This window comes from Rosa chinensis, chromosome 7 (genome assembly GCF_002994745.2).
Source record: "Rosa chinensis cultivar Old Blush chromosome 7, RchiOBHm-V2, whole genome shotgun sequence".
Lineage (NCBI taxonomy): Eukaryota > Viridiplantae > Streptophyta > Magnoliopsida > Rosales > Rosaceae > Rosa > Rosa chinensis.
In genome coordinates this window covers 2,354,422-2,382,418 of record NC_037094.1, presented here as the reverse complement: position 1 = coordinate 2,382,418, position 27,997 = coordinate 2,354,422, and the positions used below count along the sequence as shown (strand labels likewise).

General features: G+C 38.8%; 3 protein-coding genes and 1 non-coding gene across 4 annotated transcripts; 3 read left to right on the top strand and 1 right to left on the bottom strand.

The window, feature by feature from the left end:
* Positions 1-339: 339 nt before the first annotated feature.
* LOC112180594 (beta-amyrin 11-oxidase) lies at positions 340-3,718 on the bottom strand. Its single transcript, XM_024319148.2, has 7 exons — positions 3,474-3,718; positions 2,881-3,205; positions 2,631-2,780; positions 1,095-1,346; positions 849-1,011; positions 646-752; positions 340-543 (listed from the first exon to the last, which is right to left on the bottom strand). Exons 1-7 carry the CDS (start codon positions 3,716-3,718, stop codon positions 340-342), a joined length of 1,446 nt encoding a protein of 481 aa, XP_024174916.2.
* Positions 3,719-11,433: 7,715 nt separating this feature from the next.
* LOC112176323 (protein NRT1/ PTR FAMILY 2.8) lies at positions 11,434-14,481 on the top strand. Its single transcript, XM_024314180.2, has 3 exons — positions 11,434-11,586; positions 11,688-11,905; positions 12,780-14,481. Exons 1-3 carry the CDS (start codon positions 11,466-11,468, stop codon positions 14,268-14,270), a joined length of 1,830 nt encoding a protein of 609 aa, XP_024169948.1. The 5' UTR covers positions 11,434-11,465; the 3' UTR covers positions 14,271-14,481.
* A 3,787-nt stretch (positions 14,482-18,268) lies between these two features.
* On the top strand, positions 18,269-18,369 carry LOC112181037. The gene has a single exon (XR_002928649.1). It is a non-coding gene; the product is annotated as a small nucleolar RNA Z162 (small nucleolar RNA).
* A 2,124-nt stretch (positions 18,370-20,493) lies between these two features.
* LOC112178719 (protein NRT1/ PTR FAMILY 2.10) lies at positions 20,494-23,444 on the top strand. The gene is made up of 4 exons (XM_024316913.2): positions 20,494-20,757; positions 20,841-21,058; positions 21,223-21,776; positions 22,329-23,444. Exons 1-4 carry the CDS (start codon positions 20,610-20,612, stop codon positions 23,230-23,232), a joined length of 1,824 nt encoding a protein of 607 aa, XP_024172681.1. The 5' UTR covers positions 20,494-20,609; the 3' UTR covers positions 23,233-23,444.
* The last annotated feature ends 4,553 nt before the right edge of the window (positions 23,445-27,997 follow it).

The window sequence follows — 27,997 nt, the reverse complement described above, 5'->3', positions numbered from 1 at the left end:
GTGGAATGGCTATATTATTTACTCAAAATTTCGTTACTAAAAGTTCTAGCCACATTAATATATAGAACTAATGACTAAAGTTAGTGAAAGATGTAATGACTAAAGTTAGTGAAAGATGTAATTATTACTAAATTCGTTATACTATGGTTGTGATTATATTAAATACAACTATATGGTGAAAAATGTCTACCATGAAATGTGGAATGGCTATATTGTTTACTCAAAATTTCGTTACTAAAAGTTCTAGCCACATTATATAGAACTAATGACTAAAGTTAGTGAAAGACGTAATTATTACTAAATTCGTTATACTATGGTTGTGATGTGTTAAATACAACTCTATGGAGAAAAAGATGCCAAAAAACTTGTGACTGAAAATTCAATTTTTGACAACGAATTAATGCAACGATTAGGATTTCCGTACTTGTATCCAACAGACAAATGATGTAAGAAAATTGCGAGTTGTAGTCTAACAAGCATATTTCCTGCACATATTCTTGATCCACCTCCGAAAACTTGGTATGTTCCAGGTTTAGCCGGATTCTGTAAAAGTCCAAATTAATTTAATTATAATCTTATAGTTGAAAAATTAACTTTAACTAATTAACTGTAACTTGTGTGAGGAATCGATTTGAGTAGGCTTACATTCCATCTATCTGGTTTAAAGCACATAGGATCATCAAAGTGCTCTGAATTTGTATGGAGATAACGTACCCAAACAAGCATATTCCAATTCTTTGGTATTATGTAGCCTGCACCAATTAGTTTAACAAGTCCTTCGATATCATGTTCATTAGATGGTGAAACTTCTCAATTTCCCGAACTAAAAGTCACTTCTGTAGACGTACCTTTATACTCGATTTCCTTGGTAACTGACCGGAAAACAAAAGCTGCAATGTTTGCCAGTCTTATAATTTCTTCCACCACCTTGTTCGTGTATTTCATTTTCGAAACATCGTCACTTGTAATGAATTCCCCGTTCTTGTTCTGACTTACAATCATATTCTCCTCCTGCATTTCACGTACGCAATTAAAATATTGTAGAAGTGAACCTCAAGACATTAACATGATAATGGGCATGTATATGTATATACCCGAAGCTTTTTAAAAACATTGGGGTATTTGGCAAGATAGAAGATAGCCCACATTGCTGAAAGGGCAGTGGATGCATATCCAGCAATAACAAGGCTCACAATGTTATCTATAACCTCTTTGTCACTTAATTTATCACCCTCATCATCCGTGATTTGCATAAGCCCATCCATCAGATCAGTCGTCACTGCTTCTTTTCGGAATTTTTTCTTCTCTAGCTCCACCCTGAAAATCGCCTCAAGCTTCCTCCTGCACTGCAAATATTCACATTCACGTACACATTATTTAACTATATATTACCTGACAAATTATGTTGGCTAAGATGACCAAATTGTATCTGAATTTTTACAGTGATCAAGGGTCATTGATAGAAAAGACCTCCATCCTCGATGGTTTTGGACTTTTGGTGATGCTCAAAATATGAGTAGTTTTGATCTCTCTCTCTCTCTCTGGGCTCGCGCGCGTGTGTGTGTATATATGTATACACACACAGTAGCCTTCTTGCACGCGTGTTGCGCGTGCGGAAGGACTGCAATGTGTTCAATATAATTTTATTACAATTTATATACTTGCACGAGTATTCATTAATTTTTATAAAAAAAACTTTGCTTAATATAATCCTACTGCGTGCAATTTTTAGTTTTCTCATGGTGAAATAAAAACGTATAAACAAAATTACCGAATTTGTTTTAATGTCATCTCTAATTCTCTCGGTGGTTTTTTCTTTAAAATTTGTTCAAAATTAACAAAATAATGACCCTAACAACAAAATTTCTTTGGTGTGGAATGTTTTGTTGGGCAAGAAAATTGACTATAGGTAATTTGAGAATTTTTCAAAAGATACCAAAAATAATGTAATAAGAAGAGATCATCACACTAAACCATATTAGAAAGGGAAAAAAAAAAGAGCCCAGATGATTTGTTTTGAATAATGTCTAGGGGTAAAATCATAAGTTTAAAAATGTGACCAACTATGAACAGTACTTAATTTGGCCTTCGCATATATATATAGACACACACACACGAAGCAGTTCAGAAGCAGACATTCACATATGCAAAAGTGTGGACATCTATTCTCAGGCATCGTTGGTGGCGCTGCTGTTGTCGGACGAAGACTCTGAATATCTTGGACAACGTCACCATCAAGGCGAAGGCTCAGGTGATCGAAGTCGAAGGTATGTGTGGCAAGCTTGCCTGAAACCATGGAAGCACCATCAAGGTCGACTTCGAACTCTTCATCGACATCCTAGACGACGTCATCATCAAGGCGAAGGCTCACATGATCGGAGTTGAAGGTATGTGTGGCAAGCTCGCCTGAAATTAAGCACCATCAAGGTCGACTTCGAACTCTTCATTGATGAGTCCAGTGACAAGAAGAGGCTCAACATCCAGGCCTGATTCGGCACTGGCAACAGCAGCACCGCCAACAACGCCTGATCGAGGCCTAAGGATGGACGTTGGCACTTTTACATATGTGCGGACATCCGCTTCTGAATGGCTCCGTGTGTGTGTGTCCTTTAAGCTTCAAACCTGATTACCTGAAGAGCATGGTGATAAGCAGATCCAGGAACATTGAATGGTTGAGCTCTAATTCCTTTGACCACTCCCTCAAACAATTTATCAATGGTATCTAGGAGAGGCCCCGGCTCCAAACTTGCGAATAATTTTCCAATATTTTCAAATGTTACCTGTAATTAGCATATATGATGCATCTTAGAATTGAGCAATTAGTTGAAACGCCTTCACCCCCAAAAGAAAAATAACTCAGCAATACTTTAGTTTAATTACCTTCTTTGATTCATCATATGCTTTTATTCTACCTTTGAGTGCCCATGACTCCAATGCAGCCACTATACGTGGCTGAACTAGTCCGGCAATGCGGCGCAGAGCATCAGGTTTGTTAATGACATTCACGACGTAGCTTCTAAGCCTTGCATGGGAGCTTCCATGAACTGCTACCAAAGAACAAGAACCTAAAATATCAACATTAGGCCAATTTAGGGGAAAGTTCTCCTCTGATTGGAATACTAATTTGTTGATCTCCGGTAAGCAGGTTATGATGGATGGCTTTCCGAACATGTGTGTTCTGTACATTCCTACTCCATCACCGTACCTGATTCAAATGAAACTTATATTTATCAATACCATATACGCGTAATATATATCTAACATTAACCAAGCGAATGATAGTTCACACAGAAAAAGAAGAAAAAACTGATAGTAACGTAGAGAAGTACAGATAGAAATATACATGAAAATGAAAGGTTTTATGTTCAATTTTCAAATGTTAACTTCAAACCGATTGTATAGTAGTTACTGAAGATACGTCCATTTTATGAACAAAACAAAAAGTAACTAAAGAAACAAAAAATTAAACATACTTTGCTCTCTTGGCATTGATAAACTCATCAGGATGGCAAACAATTTTGAAATACCACAAGAAACTGAGCATTTCACCAAGAAATGGAAAACCCAGGTGACCTGGAGGCAATTTGGCGCCAGTCGAAGACCCGCGCAACTTAAGAGGAAGCACATACCAGAACTCATTCCACCACCACAACAACAACCCCCAAAATGGCAAACCTCCCAGAACCAAGGCCACCCATACCCCCAAAGAGATCTCCATATCTATTATATATCTGAAAGATCTCAAGTATGCTCAACTCCTCTTGTCGTAGCGTATATAGCTATGTAGTGGCACTGCCCACACTTGCTATATATAGTAGTTGCAGATTCGTAGTTGAATATTCTTCTCCCCAGGCTTGAGCAAGTTGACAAGAAGGACACCAAAGCCCGCTGGAATATGGTGAGAACGGGAGAATGATATTCTTCTTCTTTTTTGCATAAAAAAGATAACACCTGGGGGGGGGGGGGGGGGGGGGACGAAGCCAAGCAGTGAAGTGATGTTCACCTGATCAGTAACCGATGAAGAAAAGAAAATTATGTTCGATCACCCTTATATATGTAAACTTAACAGTGAAAAACAAAAGATTCAACTTAAAAATATTTTTTTCTGCCCTTAAATTTACATATAATGGTGATCAATTGAGCATAATTTACTTGGTCGATCGGTAACGTGAATATTATTCAGTTGTGAACATTGGACCTTCCCAAATATACTATGTTTGACATTATATGTGGGCATTAAACTTTTCCAGATAGGCCATCCGTGACATTATATCCTTTCTTGCTTCATTCCCTGTTAATTATTACCATGTTAATGAGGGTTATTCAATCTCTTTTCTATATTTGACGGGAGGTCTTATGTGCCCGAGATGGAAGTTGCTGTGTGTCTTATCTATGTGATTGATACCTTGAATACATAATCATTACTCCAGTGGATTGACCGATTAAGTTAAACAAACAACTTCATGTATGTGTTTAATAATGGAAATTATTCCCGTTTAATAAATATATTTTGTTTTTGACGAAAGAAAATCAGTATTATCTCACCTACCATCTATACTTGGAGAATTAGCATAAGGGCATAATGATCGATCAGCTTGGTCGCTGTCCGGATTCCTAATTCTAGTAATCAGTATCTTTATAAACTATAGAAAATTACATACAAGTGTCATTTTGAAACTTTAATTAGTCATAAGGCCACACAACTCTTTTTGTCTTCTTAAGGCTACTTTCACCTTTAAATTATTTTGTCTCTGACAAATTTACCCTTCCATTTAACAAGACATCAAAACCAACCTGAGATCCTATTCAATCCATTCTCTTAAAAAAAAAAAAAAAAACAGACCCATCGTTCTCTCTTTTCTCTCTCTCGTTGCCGATTCAACCTTCTCTCTCTCTGTGGCTGTCATTCATGGCGTCGTCGACGAAGAACATCTCCGACGTGAGAAGCTCTCCCTTGGCGGCAACCGACGATTGCTCATCACTGGCCGAACGATCTCGACGGAGAGAAGCTTTGTTACGGATCGGAGCGAAACAAGATGGCATCGTTTCACCACCTCCTCCTCTTTCTCCCACGTTTTCTCTAATCTCGACGCCGATTCGAAGTAGATCTGAGCTCGGGAGATCCGTCGACGCATCGATCGGTGACGCTTCTCCTTCAGATTGTTCGCCTTCGGTGACCTCCAGCTTTGTTCCTCTTCGGTGACCTCCAGCTCTGGTTGTCCTCATCTTCCTCTAGAAAGTCGTTCAAAATATGCCAGCTCGTGGTCCACATCTCCGGCGGGGTCAAACTCCAGGAGGGGAAGGTCGATAGCCACAATCGGAGGAGGATGTCGTCGACGCATGTGATGACGTCCTCGAAATTTAGCGTGTAGCTGGGAGAATTGTGGCTGACGCCGCCGTCCTTCGCATCTGAAAATGAGATTCGAGCACCGGTCCCTGATTCGATTTCGTTCGGCTTCTTTCCGGTGACGAGTTGTCCTCAATGCCATTCATTTTGCTGAGTTTTTGATTTTGGTATAGATTTGTGGTTTTAATTTTGTATTGTTACTGTTTTTGGAAAAGGTAGAAACTCATTTGTTCCCTATGCCTGATTTGATGCATTGTTGGCTTTTGTCACTAGATTTTGTGGTTGATTTATGGACATGTAGTGATTAGCGTTCTTTGTTGGTAGATTTGTGTCACTAGATTTTGTTATGCTTGGTTATAGCTTTTGACATTTATGAGAGTAGCTTTTGGTGATGGTGAGAGTAGTTTTTGTTATTGGTGAGAGTAGTTTTCTGGTGTTGATGACATTGTTAATGGTAGTAACTTTTGGTATTTGTAACAGTAGTTTTTGTTTGTGGGGATAGTAGATTTTGGTTTTGAGGAGTGTAGCTTTTGTTGGTCATAGTAGCTTTTATTATTGGTAACAGTAGCTTTTTGTGACCTCACAGGAGGTTGCCGGAAATCTCACAAGAGTAGTTTTTGTTCCTAGTGACAGTAGCTTTTTTTGTTGGTGACAATGGTTTTTGTTGTTGGTGACAGTAACTTTTGTGATCTTGTTGGAAATCTCACCAGCGTAGTTTTTGTTTGTGACAGTAGCTTTTGTTACTGGTGATAGTAGCTTTTGTGACCTCACCGGAAATCTCACCAGCGTAGCTTTTGTTGCTAGTGACAGTAGCTTTTGTGACCTCACCGGAGGTTGCCGGAAATCTTATCAGAGTAGCTTTTGTTGCTAGCCACAGTAGCTTTTGGTGTTAGTAACAGTAACTTTTGTGGTCGCCGGAGTTGACCGGAGTTAGCTGGAGAGGAGAGAGAGAATGATTGTTGACTTTTTACTCTAATGACATGTGGGAGTGGGAAAATTCTGCTGGGCCTGCAATTAAGGCGATTAACTCCGCAGTTAGTATGGCGTTAAATTTCAGTCATGAATGCGGCGATTATTACGACAATAACTACGCACAATGATTATGATTATAAGTGCGTAATGAATTACTATCATAAATATGCAATGAATGACGGTCTTAAGTACGCAATAATTAACTGTTATTAGTGCAGCAATAATTATCATTATAAGTGTGTAAATAAATGCAGCCATCAAAGCAAAAATAATGACGGCTTGTTCCCGAAGTAAGTCATCGCCTATAAAAAGGAGGCTTGACGTCCAGGTAATCCATCGAATTCCGATTCTCAATACTCCACTACTAAGAAACGTACTGACTTAGGCATCGGAGGGTTTTCTGCAGGTACCCCCCCCTCCTCCTCGAGCCGACGGTCAAACTCCAGGTCAACGCTCGAGGGAAGCTTCTCGATTGTTCCCAGGTCAGCTCCCGCCCCAGTCCGCATTAGTTGTTGGGTCAAACTCATCTACGGAATTTTTCACCTCCAACAAGTCAACGGTCATCGGAGGGTTTTCTGCAGGTACCCCCCTCCTCCTCGAGCCGACGGTCAAACTCCAGGTCAACGCTCGAGGGAAGCTTCTCGATTGTTCCCAGGTCAGCTCTCGCTCCAGTCCGCATTAATTGTTGGGTCAAACTCCTCTACGGAATTTTTCACCTCTAACATGACATTTATGTAAATATGTTAGTTTTTATATCTAAAATATAACACTCTTTTTAATCTAGTGGCCTTATGAGGGAGAAAATTAGTTGGTGGCCTTATGCCTAAAAAAACATTGAAAGATGCACTAATATGTAATTAACTCTATAAACTACCATATATGAGTATTTATATATGAGTACAAGAATGCAAGGTACTGATATTCTATTATTAAAGGATCCAACTCCTCTAAAGTGAGTTTTATAAAGTAATATAAATTTCGTGTAATCTTAATCGTTTGCATCCAGAGGCGGAACGTCATTGGGGCCAGAGATGGCCCGGGCCCCCCCAAGACATATTATAATCTGATGTGGTCATGTATAATTGGCTGGAGTTTATTGAAAAATTGAAAAATAATTATGTTGTGGTCCCTCCACATTCCAAATTACTCTATTTTATATGCTTTGTTAAAGGAAAATACTAATAAATTCCTTGATGTATGAGATTTCAACCTATTAGTTAGTGCTTTCGAGAAGGAAAAATGCATGTTAAGGAATCAAATTTAAATGGAAAACATTAATACATGCTTTAATATCTATGCTCTTAATAAAAAGAATAAATATATTTTATGTATTTTTTATAAATAATTATTTATTATTCTTTTGACCCCTCAGAAATAATTCTCTAGTTCCGCCACTGTTTGCATCATCTAATGGCTAGTAAAGCAGCACCTTCACTTAACATTACTCAAACAATTTTTTCTTCCCAAACTGTCCCCTACGTGTCCTTAACTCCATCAGAAGAAGAAAAAGAAAAGAAAAGAAATAGTGCCATGAATCCTTTTAAGAACTGGGGACGCAAACAAGGAATAAAGAAAGAACATGCTAAACTCTCTGATCTCCTCTTCTCTCTTTCTCTGTTTATCCTCCCTATCATGATAAATAGGTTTTTTAGGTTTCAATTGGTGATTACGATTTTGATTTCAACCTCCTTGTTTGGTTTTCAATTTTAAATCTTAGGGTTTGACATTAATTCTGTTTGTTCTCCATGAAAGACTCTGATTTGGTCATTGCCCCTTTTCAATGGCATATATGTATGCATGGGTTTAGCAGTTGCCAGTTATTGTTTTCTACCCATTAAATTTCCTCTACTCTTTGATTTGCATCAGTAGTTTCACCTCTGAGATGATTGGTTTCCATTGGTACGTCTTAGTATAATTCTCAATCTCTGGTAGTCTGGCTTTTGATTTAATCGCTGGGGGACTTTATACAGTTATAGGAGCACATTTGATTTTATTGCAATTATGCTTGAAATGAAAGTATTATTTCATGATTGATTTACTGATATAACAATGGAATATTTACCATTGAAGCCCAAAATATATTCTTCAGATAATAAGCGAGCAAAACTCACATAAGCGACTAGGACAGTTAGGGCTAATCTTTTTCTATCAGGATGATTTAATAGCAAATTACTACTAACTACACTTTTAGTCCAGTATTTACTATTAACATACATGTTTTTTATATTTCCCTTGCGGTACTGTTTCTGACCCATGCGCAAGGCCCAAACCCCGTGCGGCCTATTTCCTGACGAAAATGTCCCTAAACCCAAACCCCGTGCGGCCTATTTCCTGACGAAAATGTCCCTAAACATATTAATAGAGGAAGATAATAATCAATAGAGAGAGAGAGAGAGAGAGAGAGAGGAAGATAATAATCTAATGGCATCTATTTTACACTGAAATGTCCATTTTACACTGAATTGTCCGTTAAATTCCTTTTTATCTCCTCCTCTTCCAGGTTCTCTCTTGCCTCCTCTGTTTATCTCCATCTTCTTCCCAAACCATACCCAGCTCTCTCTCTCTCTCTCTCTCTCTCCATCTTCTTCTTTGGAGATGAATATGCCTAGCAAACTCAGCATAATCTAAAACGAAATCGCCTCACCTTTACGAGCCTTTTGGTCTTTGTGGCCCGACGCGAACTCGACCTCTAATTCCTCTATAAACTGATACAAAGTCCATGGTAAGAATTGATCAGGGACGCTACTTATCGGAACGGTACAGTTTTCGAAGCTTATTGATCTTCTTGAGGCACTGCACGATGGTCTTGGACGACGAGACGAGGGGGAATTGGGCGACGAGAGCAGTGGCGACATCATCCCAATCTTTCTGATCCAGATACATAATCTGCTTCAGTATGGCGACCATTTGGCTGCGAAAATCACCGACGAGTAAGGTGAGGCGGCATAACCCAACCCAGAGCCCGAGTCGAAAATCTCTGAATTGGATCCTCTGTTGAACGAGGACGAGTGGGGAGGAACTGATGAGGTCGTGAAGATCGGGAATGGAAGTCTGACCAAAGCTGAGGCTGAGAGCACGGAGGAGGTGGACTCTAAGCTTACTGAGCTGAAGAGGTGCTTGGTAGATTTGTTTTATGGGACTGAATTGGGATTTCGGGCGGGGTCGGAGGTGAGAGCTGAAGTGGTGGAGTTGGTTAACAAATTAAAGGTGGCGAATCCCACTCCGGCGCCGACTAAGAACCCGGTGCTACTTGATGGCAACTGGTTTCACTGTAAGTTCAATTTCATGTCTGAGAGTGTATGAGAAATGTTGGGAGAACATATAGGGCATAGATTGCTTTTTGGAGTCAAGATTGGATTGGCCAAATGTAGGGGAAGAATTAGGCTGTTGGTAATTGCTTTTTCCATCACAAAGTTTCATAATTCAGAGAACTAGGTTGCAAAATTGAAATTGAAATAATATCAACTTCTAGGTTTCCAAATTAGGGGTTTGATCTGTTAGTTTGTGGCTATCCGATTTTTTCTAAGTACGGCTGGGGGGGGGGGGGGCGGGGGGAACCGTCGACAGGAGGTGGGTGACGACATTAGGGTGTGGGATAAAAAGAGAAGGGAGGCGTAAGTTAGGAGAGGAATAAGGGTTGTGATGGTGGTGGTGGGTGGCCGTTAACATTGGTTAAGGGGGGGGGGGAGAGAGAGAGAGAGAGAGAGAGAGAGAGAGAGAGAGGGGAAAAATTATATAAAAAAACAGTAATTGAGGGTAAAATGGACATTTCAGTATAATTCAATTTAACGGATAATTTGGACGGAGCTTGACGGTAAGGACGAATTGAGAGGAAATTGAGAGTTCATGGACTTTTTAGGTGAAAGTCGATGGTTAGGAACTGAAACGATGAAACCCTATAAGTATAGGGAGTCAACAGTATTTAACTCTAAAAAATATTATCGACAAAATATCATGGGCAGATATTTTGAAAATCATATGATGATATGGACTACTTATGTCGACAAAACTGTCACCGGCTAAACCACAGGCGGAAATTGTTATGTATAAACCGACAAGGCTCTCGTCTCCTCTCGATCATTTTTGATCGATTCTCTTATGCCACTACTGTTTGTTTCCAACTTTCCAATTAGTCTATTGTTTGTCCTGCTGCACTTTCTTTTAATTTGGTCTGATAGTCCTCCTCACTTTACTTCGTTGTCCCAGGCCGAAGGACAAATTTCATCTGGTCGCTTTAGGGGAAATATTCCTTTAAGGCTTTCATAGTTTCAAACAGAAGTTCCTTCTTGGCTTTTAGCCCCTTCTGTCCATGCCATCATCCAAATTAACATTAATTAACTGCATCAGTGATCGAATTTATAGGTTATTTAAACATTTTAATTTCTTGTGGTTGATGCGTACGTAATTTGTTTCATTGTTAACCAAAAGCTTTTAGGTTAATGATATTATGACTGATTTTGAATTTCAAAAATACCTATAATATCTCAACCTATTATCCCAAAAAACAGTTTGAACTATATGATCAGATAAGCTTTCATTATTAGGCAACTAGCTAGGTTTGGCCAGCAGCATGTGCACGGTTTTGATAGAGTTGAATTAATATACAGTTGTGCTTCTGATAAACGTATGGCTTGGGGGAACAAAATACAAACAAACATTGAGAAAAATCTACTCGATCTGTACAGAAAGTGAGGATCAAAGTCAAGAGTCATTTACTCGTACATCATAAAAGACCCATAACAATCTGCTTCACATTTTGGCTATGAATCACATTCATGGACCAAGACTTACCAAGACTAGACTGATCTAATCCATTTAGTTTGAAAACACGATCGCCTGCATTTGACTTATGAGGACCTAGGTTAATTAGAAAATCAGAGACATCACAGCCATTTGATGCAAAATCAAAGGTGCATAAACTAGATTTTTTTTTTTTTTTGATCTGTTAACCAGAAAATACATGCAAGACTTTTTTCCGGTTTAGTCCGGGTAAACGGGTAAACAGGTAGAACAAGTCAGCATACCAGTTTAGAAATAACTCTTGATTTTTTACGTCCGGGCTAGTCTAGCTCTGCTCTTATTTATGATCCAAGAAGATCCATAATCATAAGAGAAAGCGAGCTAGGGACTTCAGAGAGAGATAGAGATGGAGATGAATGTGTACAAGTCTTCTTCTTCTCCAGAAGCTCATCAAGACCCTCCAAAACCACCTCGTCCTGCTAGAAAAAAATCACCAGGAGGATGGAGAGCAATCAAATACATTCTAGGTATAAATAAAACACTTCTTATTTTCATACGAGTACTTGTTAGCTGGGTTTCTTGCTAATGCTGCTTTAAAAGTACATACTGATCGATTAATCTGAATTAGGGAATGAGTCGTTTGAGAAGCTGGCGTCCATGAGCTTGATAGCTAACATGACTGTGTACCTTACCACAAAGTACAATCTGAGTGGTATATTTATGGTAAATGTGGTTAACATATGGAATGGTTCCTCCAACGTTGCTTCACTAGCCGGTGCTTTCGTTTCTGATACTTATCTGGGCAGATTTCGTACTCTTCTCTTTGGCTGCTTCTCATCTCTTCTGGTAAGATTCGACTCTCACTTCTAATGCCTCATTACGTAGCTAGGTTGATGGATGACATTAGGGCCAACCCTGACACATGCAGCCAAGGCGACCCATGATTTCCCATTGAAACCCATCTGAAAACTATGGCCTAGATTCTTAAATATCTTCTTAATTAGCAATAGATTCTAATAGGACGTTGGTTAAATTGTTAAACATACAAAGAGACTAGCAAATGAGGCCTATAGTCCCATCGTTTTTAGCAAATCAGATTCTATATATCGTTCTTATTTTTTCTGTTTTTTTATCTGATATTTTCTGAAATTTTAGGAAGATATTATTCTTTAACTGATATATATATATATATATATATATGTGTGTGTGTGTGTGTGTGTGGGGTTCAAATAATTTGGTACGGTTGTTTGGTTTTGAACTAATTTTACCACGAAAGCCTCTAAATCTTTTTTGCCTTGCGGTTCATTTTACATGGGGACAGACCTGTAGAAAAACATTCCCTTTTTTTTTTTTTTTTTTTTTAAGGGAATACATTCCCTTGTTAGATAGTCTTAGAATATTATGTTGTCAAAACCACTCGATCCTAGTACGTGATTCAAGTTCATATTTTCACATTATCAAACAACTACCCTGAACGAAAATTACAAAGACCCAGTTAGCCCATACAATAAAAAACAAAGATTACTGTCTGTAAATTAACCTTAGTATTTGCTTGCTTGATCACCACAACTATATTTTCCCATGTCTTTTCATTTCTGTTAGTCCATACAACAAAAACAAATTTGCAAATTAACCTTATTATTTGCTTTCTGGATCACCACAACTATATTATCCCATGTCTTTTAATTTCCGCGTATGAACTCAGCAATTTATTTTGTAGGGTATGGGGACCATAGCCCTAACCGCAAGCATACACCAATTAAGACCCTCCCACGGCTGCCACGGTCAATCTCAAGATTGCCCTCAGCCCAACAGTTGGCAGCTGGCCATACTCTTCATGGGCCTGGGCTTACTATCAATTGGAGCGGGTGGGATTAGGCCCTGCAACATTGCATTTGGTGCTGACCAATTTGACACCAGAACAGCCAAAGGAAGGGCACAACTAGAGAGCTTCTTCAATTGGTGGTACTTCTCCTTCACCGTTGCTCTTGTTATAGCTCTCACCGGAGTTGTGTATATTCAGACCAACATCAGCTGGGCCGTAGGGTTTGGTATCCCCACCGCCTGTCTTGCCTTCTCCATCACAATCTTCTTGCTTGGCCAACACGCCTACATTTACATGAAGCCCCAGGGAAGCATTTTCTCAGACGTAGCAAAAGTGATCATAGCTGCTTGTAGGAAGTCTAGGGTCAGGGTCGCACCGGATTCGGAGCCCAACTTTTATGATCCTCCTTTGGTTGATAATGGGTGTGAGAGACAAGTGGTGATCAAGTACCCTCACACTAATAGGTTCAAATTCCTTGACAGAGCTGCCATCATAACAAACCCTAATCAAGAATTGGACGATCTGTGTAAGCCTAAAAGTGGGTGGAGACTATGTAGCCTTCAACAAGTTGAGCAGTTGAAGTTTCTGGTAGCGATCTTACCGGTTTGGGTAACAGCAATTGGTACTTTCATAACCATGGACCAAATGAACACTTTTGGAGTGCTACAAGCTTTGCAAATGGACAGATCAATAGGACCCAAATTTCATTTCCCACCAGGTTGGATGAACATAACCTCCATGCTCGCACTTGCTACATGGATCTTCACTTATGAGAGGATTTACCTCCCTCTAGCCAAAAAATTCAGCAGATCGTCGTCAACCGATCTCCGATTCACAATGCAGCAGAGAATCAATACAGGCATCGTCCTTTCGATTTTGACAATGTTGGTGTCTGGGATCGTAGAGGAACACAGAAGGAAATCAGCATTGAAGCATGGCTCGTACATTTCGCCCACAAGTTTCTCATTGCTGTTGCCACAGTACTTCTTGACGGGCCTGACCGAGTCTTTTTCTGCTGTTGCCATAATGGAGTTCTTCACCATGCAAATGCCGGAGAGCATGAGAACTGTTGCTGGGGCAGTCTTCTTCCTTAGCTTATCTGTGTCGAATTACTTAGGCTCATTCATAGTGAACATGGTCCACAAGGCGACTGAGGGCAAATCGCCGTGGGTAGGTGGTCACGACCTTAACAAGAACAAGCTCGACTGCTACTACTACATCATTGCTGGTTTGGGAGCTCTGAATCTCGTATACTTCAATTTGTTTGCAAGACATTATGTGTTGGTCGGTAAAAAGCCTGGTCATGATAGTGGGAAAGGAGTAGTGCAGCTAGAGAATCCGAATCCAATTGCTCGTGATAGTTCAAACGATGAGAACAAAGTTTAAGGGTTGAAAACACTAGCATTAATTGGATATTTATGTTCCAGGAAAACTACAACATGATCTCGAAGCATGGTACACGTGGTGGTCCAAATTAATGTTATTGGCTCATATGATTGGTACTTATTTCTGATTAGTCTCTTAATTTAATTTTTGGGAAAATTATCATTTACCCAATTTTTGGGTTAATTAACCCCACTTACCCAAACACTCTAAGAAATCATTTCTCTAATACCCAATTAAGTATTTATTTTTTTTTATTCATTTTTGGGACAATTTTGTCATCTCTTTCTTTGTCACTTGGAGAGAGAAGTCATCGGAGACCTTGCCAGACTCCGATGACCAGTGGCAGGCCGCGTACTCCAGTGACAGACTCCACCGACCGGTAACCGGATTATCACCTGAATCCCGAATCTGACTATCGGATTGGTGATTGGATTCCTATATCTGAATTTATTGCCCCCAAATAATACCCAGTAACCATATTATTGCCCCCCAATAATCATATTATTGCCTCCCAATACTTTTTTTATTGCCTCCCAATAATCATATTATTGCCCCAATAAACATTTCATTGCCCCTCAATAATCTTATTATTGCTCCCAATAAAATACCAACAAGACGATTAAAACAGTTAAACATTAGTATAGGCAGTCACCAATCTACAAAATCTACCAAACAAATGCTATTCGAGTACATAACTGGAATGAAAACATCTTTTCTGCATATTTTCACATACTAGACAACCTGTGGCTTGTGTTCTATCAAAAAAAAAAAGGCAGCTTGTGTTGGGCTCGACGTCGTGGTCCTCCATACTGGCCACCAGATCCAGCATCTCAACCGGAGAGGCTCCACTCCACCTTCTTATTTCTGTCTCAGAACCCAAAAAAAAGAGGACAGCCTGTGTTGGGCTCGACGTCGTGGTCCTCCATACTGGCCACCAGATTTAGCATCTCAGCCGGAGAGGCTCCACTCCACCTTCTTATTTTTATCTCAGGACCCGAATTCAAAGCCTCAATGAAGCAATCCCTATCGGACGACTTGTCAGACCCGAAACTGTAGTTGTGATTGACCGGAAAGAGAAACAACCTAATCTTGGCGGAGGCCCTGTAGAGGCGATCGTACTCGTGCATCATGTGCTCGAGGTCGTCGTGGTTGGTGACGGAGATCAAGGCGTCGAGGTCTTCCCCGGGGAGCTGGTACTTGAACGACACGTCGCTGTCGGAGAGGGCGAGGAATTCGATGGTGTGTCCGACAATGAGGATCTTGGTCTTGCCGCCGGTGTAGGTGAGCTGGTTGTCATGGGGGCGAGAGCGTGTGGTTATGGTGGTTTTAGATCTGGGAGAGAGAGAGAGAGAGTCTGAGGGGTTTGTTAATTAAAATGAGGGTAACATTGTCATTCATGTTTAAATTGGGTAAAATGGATTAAAAATCTCTTAGTAAAGTAAGTGGGTAATTTTTAAGCTGAAATTGGGTAAGTGGTCACGGCCCCTTCATTTTTTTTCTTTTTCTTTTGCACATGGTTCTCATCAAATTTGAGTGATATTATTATTTCAGACCACAACAATACCATGTGGAAATCCGGGACCATTGAATAATTATTCCATGTTCCATATGTAAAACGATAAGCAATTTTTTTTCCTTTATTTTCAAAAAGTATACAATATGCGAATCTAGTATAAAGCTGAGGTCCTTATATATATATATATATATATATATATATATATATATTTTTTTTTAAAAAAATTCTTCTTACTCATGACAAGATTTTAATAGTAAACAACCTCAACTCATAAAAAATTAAAGAACAAGGATGTTATATATTAAATAAACATATATATATATATATAAGGATTCTTTCTTTTCTTTTTGAATTGATTAAAGAGTAGTGCTACATACACCAAAAAATTATACAAAAAATTAATACCAAAGGATGTGGCATCTTATGTGGCATATATCCAGTCATCACCTTCAATTAAATAATTTGCAGCATATTATCTATCTAATAATATTCATTTTCAATTAACCTAAAAATGTAAACAAAAAAAAATTAAAATAACTTCCTTACATAAAAGAAAGACGTGATGATCAAACAAAGCAATTTATAACTCTGCAAATTTAACGGTTCATAGATGTATAGAAAGAGGTGGATGATTATAGATAACCAGCCCTGAAAAATTAAACTTTTTTTTTAGAAGAGAAAAAAAAATAAACATAACTGAAACAAGTCATGTAATCTAGCTAACTAAGATGTCGCTCATCTTTAGAAATTAGAAGCATCGACCTTCGATTCTTCAACTATTGATTAAGGCACTTGAGGAAGGGTGCCTTAATCAACACTTCGATGCAGCAAGTATTCTTGGCTTCTTGTCTATAATTTTGTCCTCATCTTTGCTTGTATTCTTAATTTCATGGCTATGACTATGGCTATGGCGAGTCATCTTCACTGTAGAGGACTCTGAAGATGTTCTATTAGAATAAAAAATTTAATTATTGATTTTTATTTTAAATGAAGAAGAATAAAATAAAAATACATGCAAGAAATTATTAAGATTGAGATGATGATGTGGCATGCTCATTTGGTATAGGTTTTTTGTATAATATTTTAGTATTTGAAGAATTTTACTTAGATGAAATTCGTGCAAAGAGAACGAAAGAAAAAGGTGATTGAAACATGAAAACATGGAGAAGGATGCCAATCAAGCAACATTACATGATTGATGCTGTGACTACAATAATGCTGATATCAGTGATATGAGAGTATGACTCGTCTTTAATTTTCGCCTCAATAATTAAAGAGAAAAAATGAAGTTACACCAATAGTGATCTTGTCGATTAAGCGACGCACGTGGTTCGTATGCGCACAGCAATTAAGCCATGTCGATCTCCAGTTTCAATGATCGGTGTTGCAAACTTGCAATACTCTTCCACTGTATTATCAAGTCATTAATATACACGAGTTATGGACCGAAGTAGTGTAGTGGCACCACACATGTGGACACATCCAGTTTCAAGTTAAGTGACCATTCCTTCTCCTTCTGATCCACACACACATTTCAATGATGGCGTGCTCAAGTAGCATTTCATTTTCGACAAGGGACACTGGACACAAACTTTGTTTCTATGCGTAACCTAGTTGGTTCAAACTTCAAAGATTTCGTGTCATCATTAGTAAGCAGATAAGAAAATTGATATTTCCTATGTCTATTCCTTTCTTCTCCAAATTGAATTTGTCTCCAATTCTCCATTTCAAGCAAGCAAATAAGCTGTATTGCTTATGAACGGACCCGGATCCTCTCCTGAGCAAAGCTCTCTGCTGAGCTACTGAGCTTTGAAAGAGATGGTGACACGTGGTTTTTATTGGATCCAATGGCCTACAACAGGCTTAGCTTTTCTTTTTCTATTTGTTTCCTCTCTCTCTCTCTCTCTCTCTCTCCTTCCTTCTGCTCAGTCTACTCTCTCTCTTCTGTTCATCTTTTTTCATCCTCTCCGACTCCGACGTTTCCAAAATCCTAGCCTCTGCCATCCGCTACATCCTCAAGTCTCTCCACATCGGTGGTTAAGCAATTGGAGCCGTAGATCGACGGTGGTGGAGACTCTCTCAGTGGCGAACCGGTTCGACGCGACCGTTTTCACTCCGGTCATCTCGGTTCCAACGCAGCAAGCCAGCATGCTTTTGGCTCTGTTCGCCGGCGAAGATGGGTACAGAGTGGAAGAGAATGACAAGTGTTTGATGGTCTATAATATTGCCTATCAATCTTTGTAAAACATACTGTAATGAAATGGGTACTGGGTATAAGAATAAGAACCCATTTGAAGTTCTCATATCCACATCTTGTTTTCATAGATTTTATTTGCTTACAAGTTTTCACATATGTGGGGATGAAGAAGAATAAGAAAGAAGGGAGGAGGTTAGCAACTTAGCATACAAACCAAAAGGAAGATTCATAAGATGGCAGTAATTAAAATGAAAGAAACCAAACCCAGAAATGTTGAATACTGAAAGAGGTACAATGAGGATCCAATTTGTAGTGGTATTCATGAGATTTAAATATTGATGATATCCAATCACTACTTCACTAGTCCTTTTCATTCTGAGTGCAACGTTTTTTTTTTTTTTGTATCGGTTCGTGATTTGCTTATTTCTTCCTCAGCTTTCAATTTCTAACAGAACAGCAGAACAGAGATGCAGAGGTGGAAGATTAAGAGAGAAAACCTTTGTTGGTGGAGTCTGGAGAGGGCTAAAAAGGACGTGGAAAATTATTATGAGTAGAGATACTACGTGGCAGTATTGTAGACCATTGGATGTTGCTTTTACACATGGCATTACAAGATTGAAAGCTTAGGAAGCTCAGGTCACTTTATTACTCAGGAGAGGATCCACTCCCTGAAGGATCCACTTTATTACTCATGCGCGTTCCCACAAAAGCAAAGCAAACAAACAATACATGATCAACAAACTAACGAAAACGAAAATTGCGCAAATCCAAATAATCCCTATTACACTGAGAAAGAATGAAATCAGGAGTTGCATCCCACCAAACCAAACCATAAGAAGAGAGGCCATGATATGTAAGAGCATTCGCTACTTGGTTTCCCCCTCAATAAATGTGGAAAGAGTGAAATTGCATTTGAGAACATAGTAAAAGAGTAAAATATATGATGAATGCTTACAAAGCAAAATTTATTTTAAAGTATTTGATCAAAATGGATCCGGCTCCTCTAAAGTGAGCAAGTCATGAAGTTCGTGAATTTCATAAAATTTCTGACCTCCATTTAATCTAGTAGCTCAAACATAATAAATAAATATTATTAATTATGAGCATTTTTTAAACCCAACTCGCCTTGACACCACTCCGACTAATCGAGGCGGCTAGGCAGCAACCTAGAGAAAGTTTTAAAACATTGCTCACAACCCATGCCAGCTGATCTAGACAAGGACTTGGAAGTTGAAAAATATATAAACTGCAACTGGGAGACTGATATTGATGTTCTTGGTTCCGAGCGTTCCGGATTGGTTCTTAAATCACCTATATCTGTATGGCTTGGGATCATATATATAATAATTTGAAAGTTGGTCCTGCTACTCAGCCTAGAGCCTTGAGTATTGTCTAAGAACTTGCTGTAGGAGTAACTCCATCACATACCTTCTGGGTGGAATTGCCACAACATGGGCGTTCTTCTTAGCAAGAATTATTGTAGTAGGATAATGGCTAGGAGGATTTGAAAGGCATTATGGCATTAAGATTTCCAAGGGTTAGCCAAGGCTTAGCTCAGGACTCCACTACTCGGCGTATTTGGAATTGTAGTAGAAGTCAAAATAATCTATCCACATGGTTTTGATTTTTAATGGAAAAGACATCATTAAGCAACGAAAATTCTAGTATGGACCGAGACATACGTGGTCCACGTACTTCGGAGTGTGAACACTGAACAGTATGCGGGGTATGAATAGTTGCAAAATTAACTCTTAGTCCAAGTCAACCTTCATCCACCCAAGACTCTTCGATTAGGCAGTTTATAACTAGAAGCAAAGAAAATTTTGATTTTGTTCATCACTAGCTACATGATTGGTGAAAAGGATATAGATCTTTTACCCTTTGGCGTTCGTCGTTTTAGCTTAGTATTCATTTTTTCTTTTCCAGGTTCAGAATGGACATGCATTAAATGATTATGTATGAAAAGATTACACGTCAACCAGTAGTGCCGAAAAGACATGATGAAGTGTATAATAGAGTTCACATTCATAACGTCACTCCCAAATTTTGAGGCAGAGTCAAGATTGACAACTTTCACGATAATTGCTAGCCTCGCTATCTGACAATGATTAATCAACAAAGTGAGCAACGTATCAATATCCTATAGATTATGAGACCCCATGCAGATCTTTTATATATATATATATATATATATAAAGAATTTCATAAATGGTCATTCAATTATGACTCATTCTACACTTTGATCAATGAAGTTTTAAATATTTCACTTTTGTCACTCAACTATTAAACTGTCAATTTTTTAAAAAAATTTTTTAATGAAAAAAATTAACAAAGTGACTTAAGTGATTGATAATGTAATAGTTGAGTGACCAAAGTGATATATTTGAAACTTCAGTAACCAAAGTGTCGAATAAGTCATAGTTGAGTGACTATTTGTGAAATATATATATATATATATATATATATATATATATATATATATATATATCTCACGAGGTAGAAGATCAAGCTTAAACGAGTGAGAAGCTAGCAGAGATCATACCAACCGATCTCTAGCTAGCTAGCTTGTTCAAACTTGGTAGTTCCCACTTTTAACACAGCTATTTTAATTAGATCTGTGTTATACATGTATGATATGCAGCCCAACACAGAAAGTGAGGGAGAGAAAGAGCTCACTACTAGAAACATGGAGAATGGTGAGAAGGCTGCAGTTACAAACTCAGACGAGCCTGAAGTTAAGTACAGTGGGATCAAAGCCATGCCCTTTGTTATAGGTAAGGAAACGGGAACTTGTTTCATGATTAGTTTTTTAATGTCTGAATTGGAGTATGTAGTTAAAAGCAGTTATTTATTGCAGGGAATGAGACCTTTGAGAAGCTAGGAACCCTGGGAACCTCATCCAACCTGTTGGTCTATTTCACCACAGTCTTCAACATGAAAAGCATCACAGCTACCACTGTTGTCAATGTCTTCAATGGCACCACCAACTTTGCTACCTTGCTAGGAGCCTTCCTCTGTGATACCTATTTCGGCCGTTACAACACCTTGGGATTTGCTTCTGTTGCTTCTTTTCTGGTATTGATCTATAGTTCTATACTATCGTTTATTTCCTTGTATAGTTGTATTCCCAAACTTAATCTTTGTGCTTCATTAGTGCATGCTTATTTTTAGGTGCACAGTAGTATCAAAACTAATAACCGACTGATTCTTAATATGTTTTTTCTCTGGTGGATTGATAGGGAATGCTGGTGCTAACTCTAACAGCTGCAATTGCAAAGCTACATCCTCCACACTGTGGGCAAAGTGGGCCATGCAGTGGCCCAACATCATGGCAAATGGCATTTCTGTTGAGTGGGCTTGGACTACTAGTTGTTGGAGCTGGTGGGATTAGACCCTGCAATTTAGCCTTTGGTGCAGACCAGTTTAATCCCAATAGTGAATCAGGGAAGAGGGGTATGAGTAGCTTCTTCAATTGGTACTACTTCACCTTCACTTTTGCCATGATGGTCTCTTTGACAATCATTGTCTATGTGCAATCTAATGTGAGCTGGGCATGGGGGTTGGCAATTCCCGCATTTCTCATGTTCTTGTCATGTGCAATGTTCTTTTTGGGTTCGAAAATTTATGTGAAAGTGAAACCAGATGGTAGTCCATTGACAAGTGCAGTGAGGGTTTTAGTGGCCGCGGCCAAGAAGAGGCGATTGAAGTCACCGGAGCAACCGTGGTTGTCACTTTACAATCATATACCAACCAGCTCTATCAACTCCAAGATTCCCTACACTGATCAACTCAGGTAACTAAACTACATAACAGGGTGAGGATGAGGGTGATGAATTTTTACAAGTTAGGTTGTTAGAAATATCAATCATGCCTTCTACATTGAAAAAAGATGTTCCTAGTTAATCAATAGTTCAAATCAACGGTCAACTCGATCAAATATATACACAATTGCTTCTTATTACCAAACAATCAATCTAGTATACCAAATTTATGCAACTCATTGACTAGATAGTCATATGAGCAAACAATTATGAGTTAAACTGCCCAACTATAAATTTTGCATCACACATTCATACAAGATTATCTAATAAATTGTTCACACTATAGTATAGTATAGCGCACTATATTACGTTGTTGAATTATCAATCTAGCGACATTCAAACAAATTAGACTCTACCCAATTAAGGTTTCAACTAACTGGGGCAACATGACATGCAATATTGTCTAAAATGTTATGTTGGACTACATGCATTACCTATTACTATAGTTTTCATCCTGATTGGATTTTCATGTCCACTTTCTTCAATTTTCATTTATCGTTTATTCTGTTTTACTCTGTTCTCAGAGTCCTGGACAAAGCCGCAATCATCACCGAAGGAGACACATTCAACTCAGACGGATCAGTAGCAAACCCTTGGAAACTCTGCACAATGCAAGAAGTAGAACAAGTGAAATGCCTTGTTAGAGTGATCCCCATATGGTTCTCATCCCTCATATTCTACATTGCCATTGTCCAACAGCAAACCTCTGTAGTCTTCCAAGCACTTCAATCCAATAGGCGCCTCAGCGGCACCAGGTTCGATATCCCTGCCGCGACTTACGCAGTCTTCACAATGCTGAGCCTCACACTCTGGATCCCCCTCTACGACAGAGTCATCCTCCCGAAACTGCGAAAAATTACAGGAATAGAAGGCGGTATCACCCTGCTTCAAAAGATGGCTTTTGGGATGATGCTTGCCATATTAACAATGCTGGTCTCTGCTTTAGTTGAAGTGAAGAGAAAAAGCTTGGCCCTGTCTAGTCCCATAGGAATGGACACAAGAACAGGTGCAATTTCTTCCATGTCTGCCTTTTGGCTCATACCACAGTTGACCCTAATAGGGCTCGCTGAGGCATTTACCGTCATAGCCCAAGTGGAGTTCTACTACAAGCAATTCCCAGAAAACATGAGAAGTATTGGCGGTTCTTTTTTGTTTGTGGGGTTTGCAGGGTCGAATTACTTGAATGGTTTATTGGTGTCGATAGTCCACCATACGACTAGTCGTAATGGGTCTATGGGGGACTGGTTGCCTGAGGATCTTAACAAGGGGAAATTGGATTACTTTTACTACTTGGTTGCTGGATTGGAGTTCATAAATTTGGTTTATTTTGTGCTAGTTGCTAGGTGGTTTAAGTACAAAGGAAGTGGTGGCACTGTTGCCTCTGAAGTTGGGTTGGAAAATATGCAATCTGAGGACCGTCTTGTTTGATAGCTTAGCCAATTGTGATAATGTAGAAATGTCCTCTAGAATGAAAAATTCTTAGATACAACAGGTGTGTACAGTGATCACTTCACGTGCGATTATATAATTAGTAGGTAGCGCTAAAAAGCTTTTATATACTTGCTGTCTTGCTATAAGCAAAAATTTCTCATCCATTACATATAAGTAATGAAAATAAAGGAAGGAGAATGATTTATATTGATGAGAGAAATATCCTACGTATATCGGAATTGCACAAAATATTTCATTACGACAAATTAGTTTGAGTTTGATACTTATGTATGTATGGTATTCTCAAAAAAAAAAAAAAAAGATACTTATGTATGTCACGATCACACTCAACGTATGCACGTTTCTATTTTTTTTTTTTAATTAAATAGAGGATTAGGCGATATTAGTTCCTCTGCGACAGCCGATTTGGGGTGACTGGCACCCACCCACAATCTCGAAAGAAAGGGAGCCATCACAACCGGAAACCCACCGCCCTCCCCTCTATTTCATTTTATTAATAAATGAAAAGAAAACACAAGAAGAGAGAGGGGGACAAGAACCAAAACCTCTCTGAAAACAAAATAAAATAAAGTACTCAAAGTAAGCACTGAGCTAAAATAGTTTCAAACTAATGAATAGAGCAATCATGCAGCAAAAACCATCGTTGCATGAAATCTATCAAGCACTTCAGAATTAGCTAATACGGAAATTCGGTAGCCCTTGCAGATTGTGAACAAATGCAGCTGATGCAGAAGGAGGGCAAGAGTCCCACCAATAATGCCCCTCATGGTCCACCCCATAGTTAGCTAAGCAATCTGCCACTTGATTCCATTCTCGATAAATATGTGAAAACTGAATCTGCATAGAGGAGAGAATGGTACAACAATTGACCCAATCAACACTTAAACGCCAAGGGACTGAGTAATTTTTATTGGCAAGAAAGTGAATTGCTACCGCTGAATCACACTCAATCCAGAGAGAAGTCCATCCTTTTTCTGATGCTATTGAAACTGCATGAATAATGGCTTGAAGCTCTGCTTCTAGGGTAGTAGCAATACCCATGGAACTAGCAAAACAACCCATACAATTACCCAAGTGATCACAAAAAATACCAACATAGCCCGCGAGTCCTGGCATCCCACGAGCAGCACCATCTGTATTAACCTTTAACTGAAAAGCACAAGGAGCATGCCAATTTACCTCACGAATTTGATGTGATCTTGAGGCTCTACCTCTGATTCTAAGAGCACTGAAAATACAAAACTCATCTACTGAGTTACGCATAGTTCCTAAACCCCAAGAATCAACCTCTCGAATTTGCTGCTTGATAGAGTGAATCAAATAATCAGTAGTTAGGCGACACTCATCAAAACTGATAGAATTTCTAGCCTCCCAAAGAGAGTAGAAGCCAGCTCCCATCATTCCCCACCATAGCAATTGCAATTGAGTACCAAAACCATGTTGCAGTGGGTAAGAGAAGAAATCATATATATCTAGGAAATGAATAATGACTTTAAACCAAGATAAAACTGCAGACCAGACCTTCATAGAGAAAGAGCACTAAAAAAAAAGGTGGTGGGCCGTCTCAGAAGATGCATGACAGAGAGAGCACATAGAAGCAAAAGAAAAGCCTCACTGAAGTAAGACATCATCTGTTAAAAGCATACCATGAAGAAATTTCCATAAAGTAACAGAGTTTCGAGGACGAAAGCATTGACGCCAAACCCATCTATCCCAAAGAACAATTGCCTATTTACTCCTCTTGAACTCACAGGCTATAGATAAAGATAAACTCCCATCAGAAGAATCCAACCACACCAGCTTATCCTCCATGTCTAAATAAGGAAGTCTAACAGCTGAAATTTCTGACCAAGTGCAGCAAGATCAGCAATCAAATTTGTAGAGCAATACCAAGAGCCATCTTTGATGAAATTAGAAACTTTGGCACATAATAATTTGCCAAGATGATGCACAATACCCAATCTATCAACAACTGAACCATTAAGCCAATTACCATGCCAAAAATCAATTGATCGACCATTGCCCACTAACCATTTAGAGTTGTAGAAAATATCCATAAACAAGGGTCACATGCCAGGCCAAATATATGATTTTTTATAGTAAGAACATGGCTGACCTGAACATTGAAAAAACCGAGCAGAAAAAAAAAGCAGCCTCTGGTGTAGACTTATTTAAGAAATCCAAAAAAAAATTTAGAAGGAAAGTCTTATTAAGAGCCTTAATATTATGAACTCCAAGACCACCCTCCTTCAATGGAGCACAACACTTCTTCCAAGAGACTGGATAATAGGCTCTAGAAGACACATTGCCGGTCCAAATAAAATTTCTCATCCAATTTCAACTTGTTGCAATACAGTTCTTGGCCAAGCATAAATTGTGGAACTATGAGAAAGCATAAATTGTGAAACTATGCACGTTTCTATTCCATTCAATACCAAGTGTCGAATGTTTGGCTCGAAATCTCACCATGTTACCTCAAGTGCATTTCTACAAAAACACTCAACATATGCAGGTTTCTATTCCATTAAAATGTTTCAATATTGTTGATGCCAATTTCAGTATCAACGAGTCAACGAAAATGCCGTTAAAATTCAAGTGTAAAGTGGTAGGGTTGTATTCTTCAAGTGGCTTGCCTCTTGTGATTGAAGGTATGGTCTCGGTGGTCACGTGCCTAATCTTGGTTGTCCACCTCTTGTGACTGAAGGTATGTCCTCAGTGGTCTAGGTCATCCACTCTCTCTTACGAAAATTGTGATTGGCCTAATCTTGTGTCTTGCCTGCGTTGTTAACCTCCCTGATTGAAGGTATGATCTTGGTGATTTTCTCCCTTGTTGGATGAAACTGATAGTCTGGCCTTGGGCGTCTACGCTCCCTTGTTCGGTGAAATTGATAGTCCGGCCTCGAGCTTATACTTCTTCATGACGTTGGACTTCCACCACTTGAAGTTGGAAGAGGTTCGTCCTAACAGCTCTCTTGTTCGGTGAAGCTGAAAGTCTGGACTCAAGCTTCCTCCAATTGACATTTCTGGATTCCTTCACCTGACATTGGGCGTCTATGTTAGCCAGATAGCTACCCTTAAGTATAATGGCCAAGTTATAGTGTAGGGGATTATGAGTAGGGGATATCGTACCCAAGGGATTGAAAAGCCCACCTAAATGGTGCTAGATGAATATGTAAATGTACAAATCACAAATAAGGGCTCACAAGTGAACCAAAGTTTATGGTGAATATATGCAAGATGGTGTAGTGGTTTGATTTTGGCTTTGAAGATGGTTTCAACTCAAATTAACACAGATAAAAACTTGAAATGTAAACTAGATTATGCTAAACTAGATGTGATAGAATGGATGGAAGTTAGAGCTTTAGGTTGTTCACCATAGCCTCCCTTGTATGCATTGATGTTCAAACTATAAGTAATGCAATCTCAAGTATCCAATTACCCTCTTAGCATCCGGATAAGACTACTAAGGCCTAAACTTCTTTGATTTTGTCAATTTCCACCGGATAATAGTGAAACTAACTACCCAAGAACAAGTTATATTACTAGATAAGTATCAATTCCTTGCTCTTAGATGCATAAATGTTTCAGTTTAGATAATCAAGCAAGTAAACCAATCCTAAGTCTACGTGATTTTAACTCACTACCCTCACAAACACATCTAGTGTGCTATCATGCTATTAATGTTCAAAGCTAGATACTCTCTAAACATTGTTCATGTAATGACAATACAAAGTATTCAAATTAGCTAGATTCAAATACAAGCATTCACTATTCACTTATTGAAGTAGCATGTGAAGATGATCGTGTAAATTACATCAAATAAGATTCAAACATCAATTCATTACAAGTTTGGCTAGGGCTTTCAACCCTAGCCCCAACAATAGACTACTCACACATATCTACATAAACTAGCATCAAAATAATGGAAAACATTAAGCTATCAAAGAATAGAGTTTAGAAATGACTGGGGATGATCACAAGTGAAGGATGATGAAGTGGTTGATCATGGAAATTACATCGATCAAATAAGATTCAAACATCAATTCATTACAAGTTTGGCTAGGGCTTTCAACCCTAGCCCCAACAATAGACTACTCACACATTCTACATAAACTAGCATCAACATAATGGAAAACATTAAGATATCAAAGAATAGAGTTTAGAAATGATTAGGGATGATCACAAGTGAAGGATGATGAAGTGGTTGATCATGGAAACTTTGAAACTTAATTTGTCATGGAGATGATGTGGTGGCTCCTCTTGTGCTCTACCTTCTTCCTTGAACTCCTTCTTCAAGACTTGAGATGATGATGATACTTAGTATATGTGAGATATTATGAGTAGGGATGTAGTTGAAAAATGAAGTGGTGGAAATTGTGGTGGATTGTGTAGAGAATATAGGGAGAAAATGATGTAGTTGCTAAGTGTGGGTGATGCCCTCTTCCTTGAGAGAATGATCGAGTACTTAAATAGATGGAGAGAGAGGTGTGAAATGGTGTTGAGAAGCAAAGGGAGCAGCTTAAGCCTTGTAAGAAGCATGGAGATGGAGTAGAAAAATGGTAATAGATCCCAAAATCAAGGGGAAATGGCATGGGAGTGATGGTGTAGGTTGGAATAAGAAATGATGAGTGAGAGATGGTGATTAAGCCTAAAACATGATAGATATTGAAGTGTTAATAATGATGGACTTTTGGGTAATAGGGAGTGTTTGGTTAAATTAGAACCAAAAGGTTTTGGAATT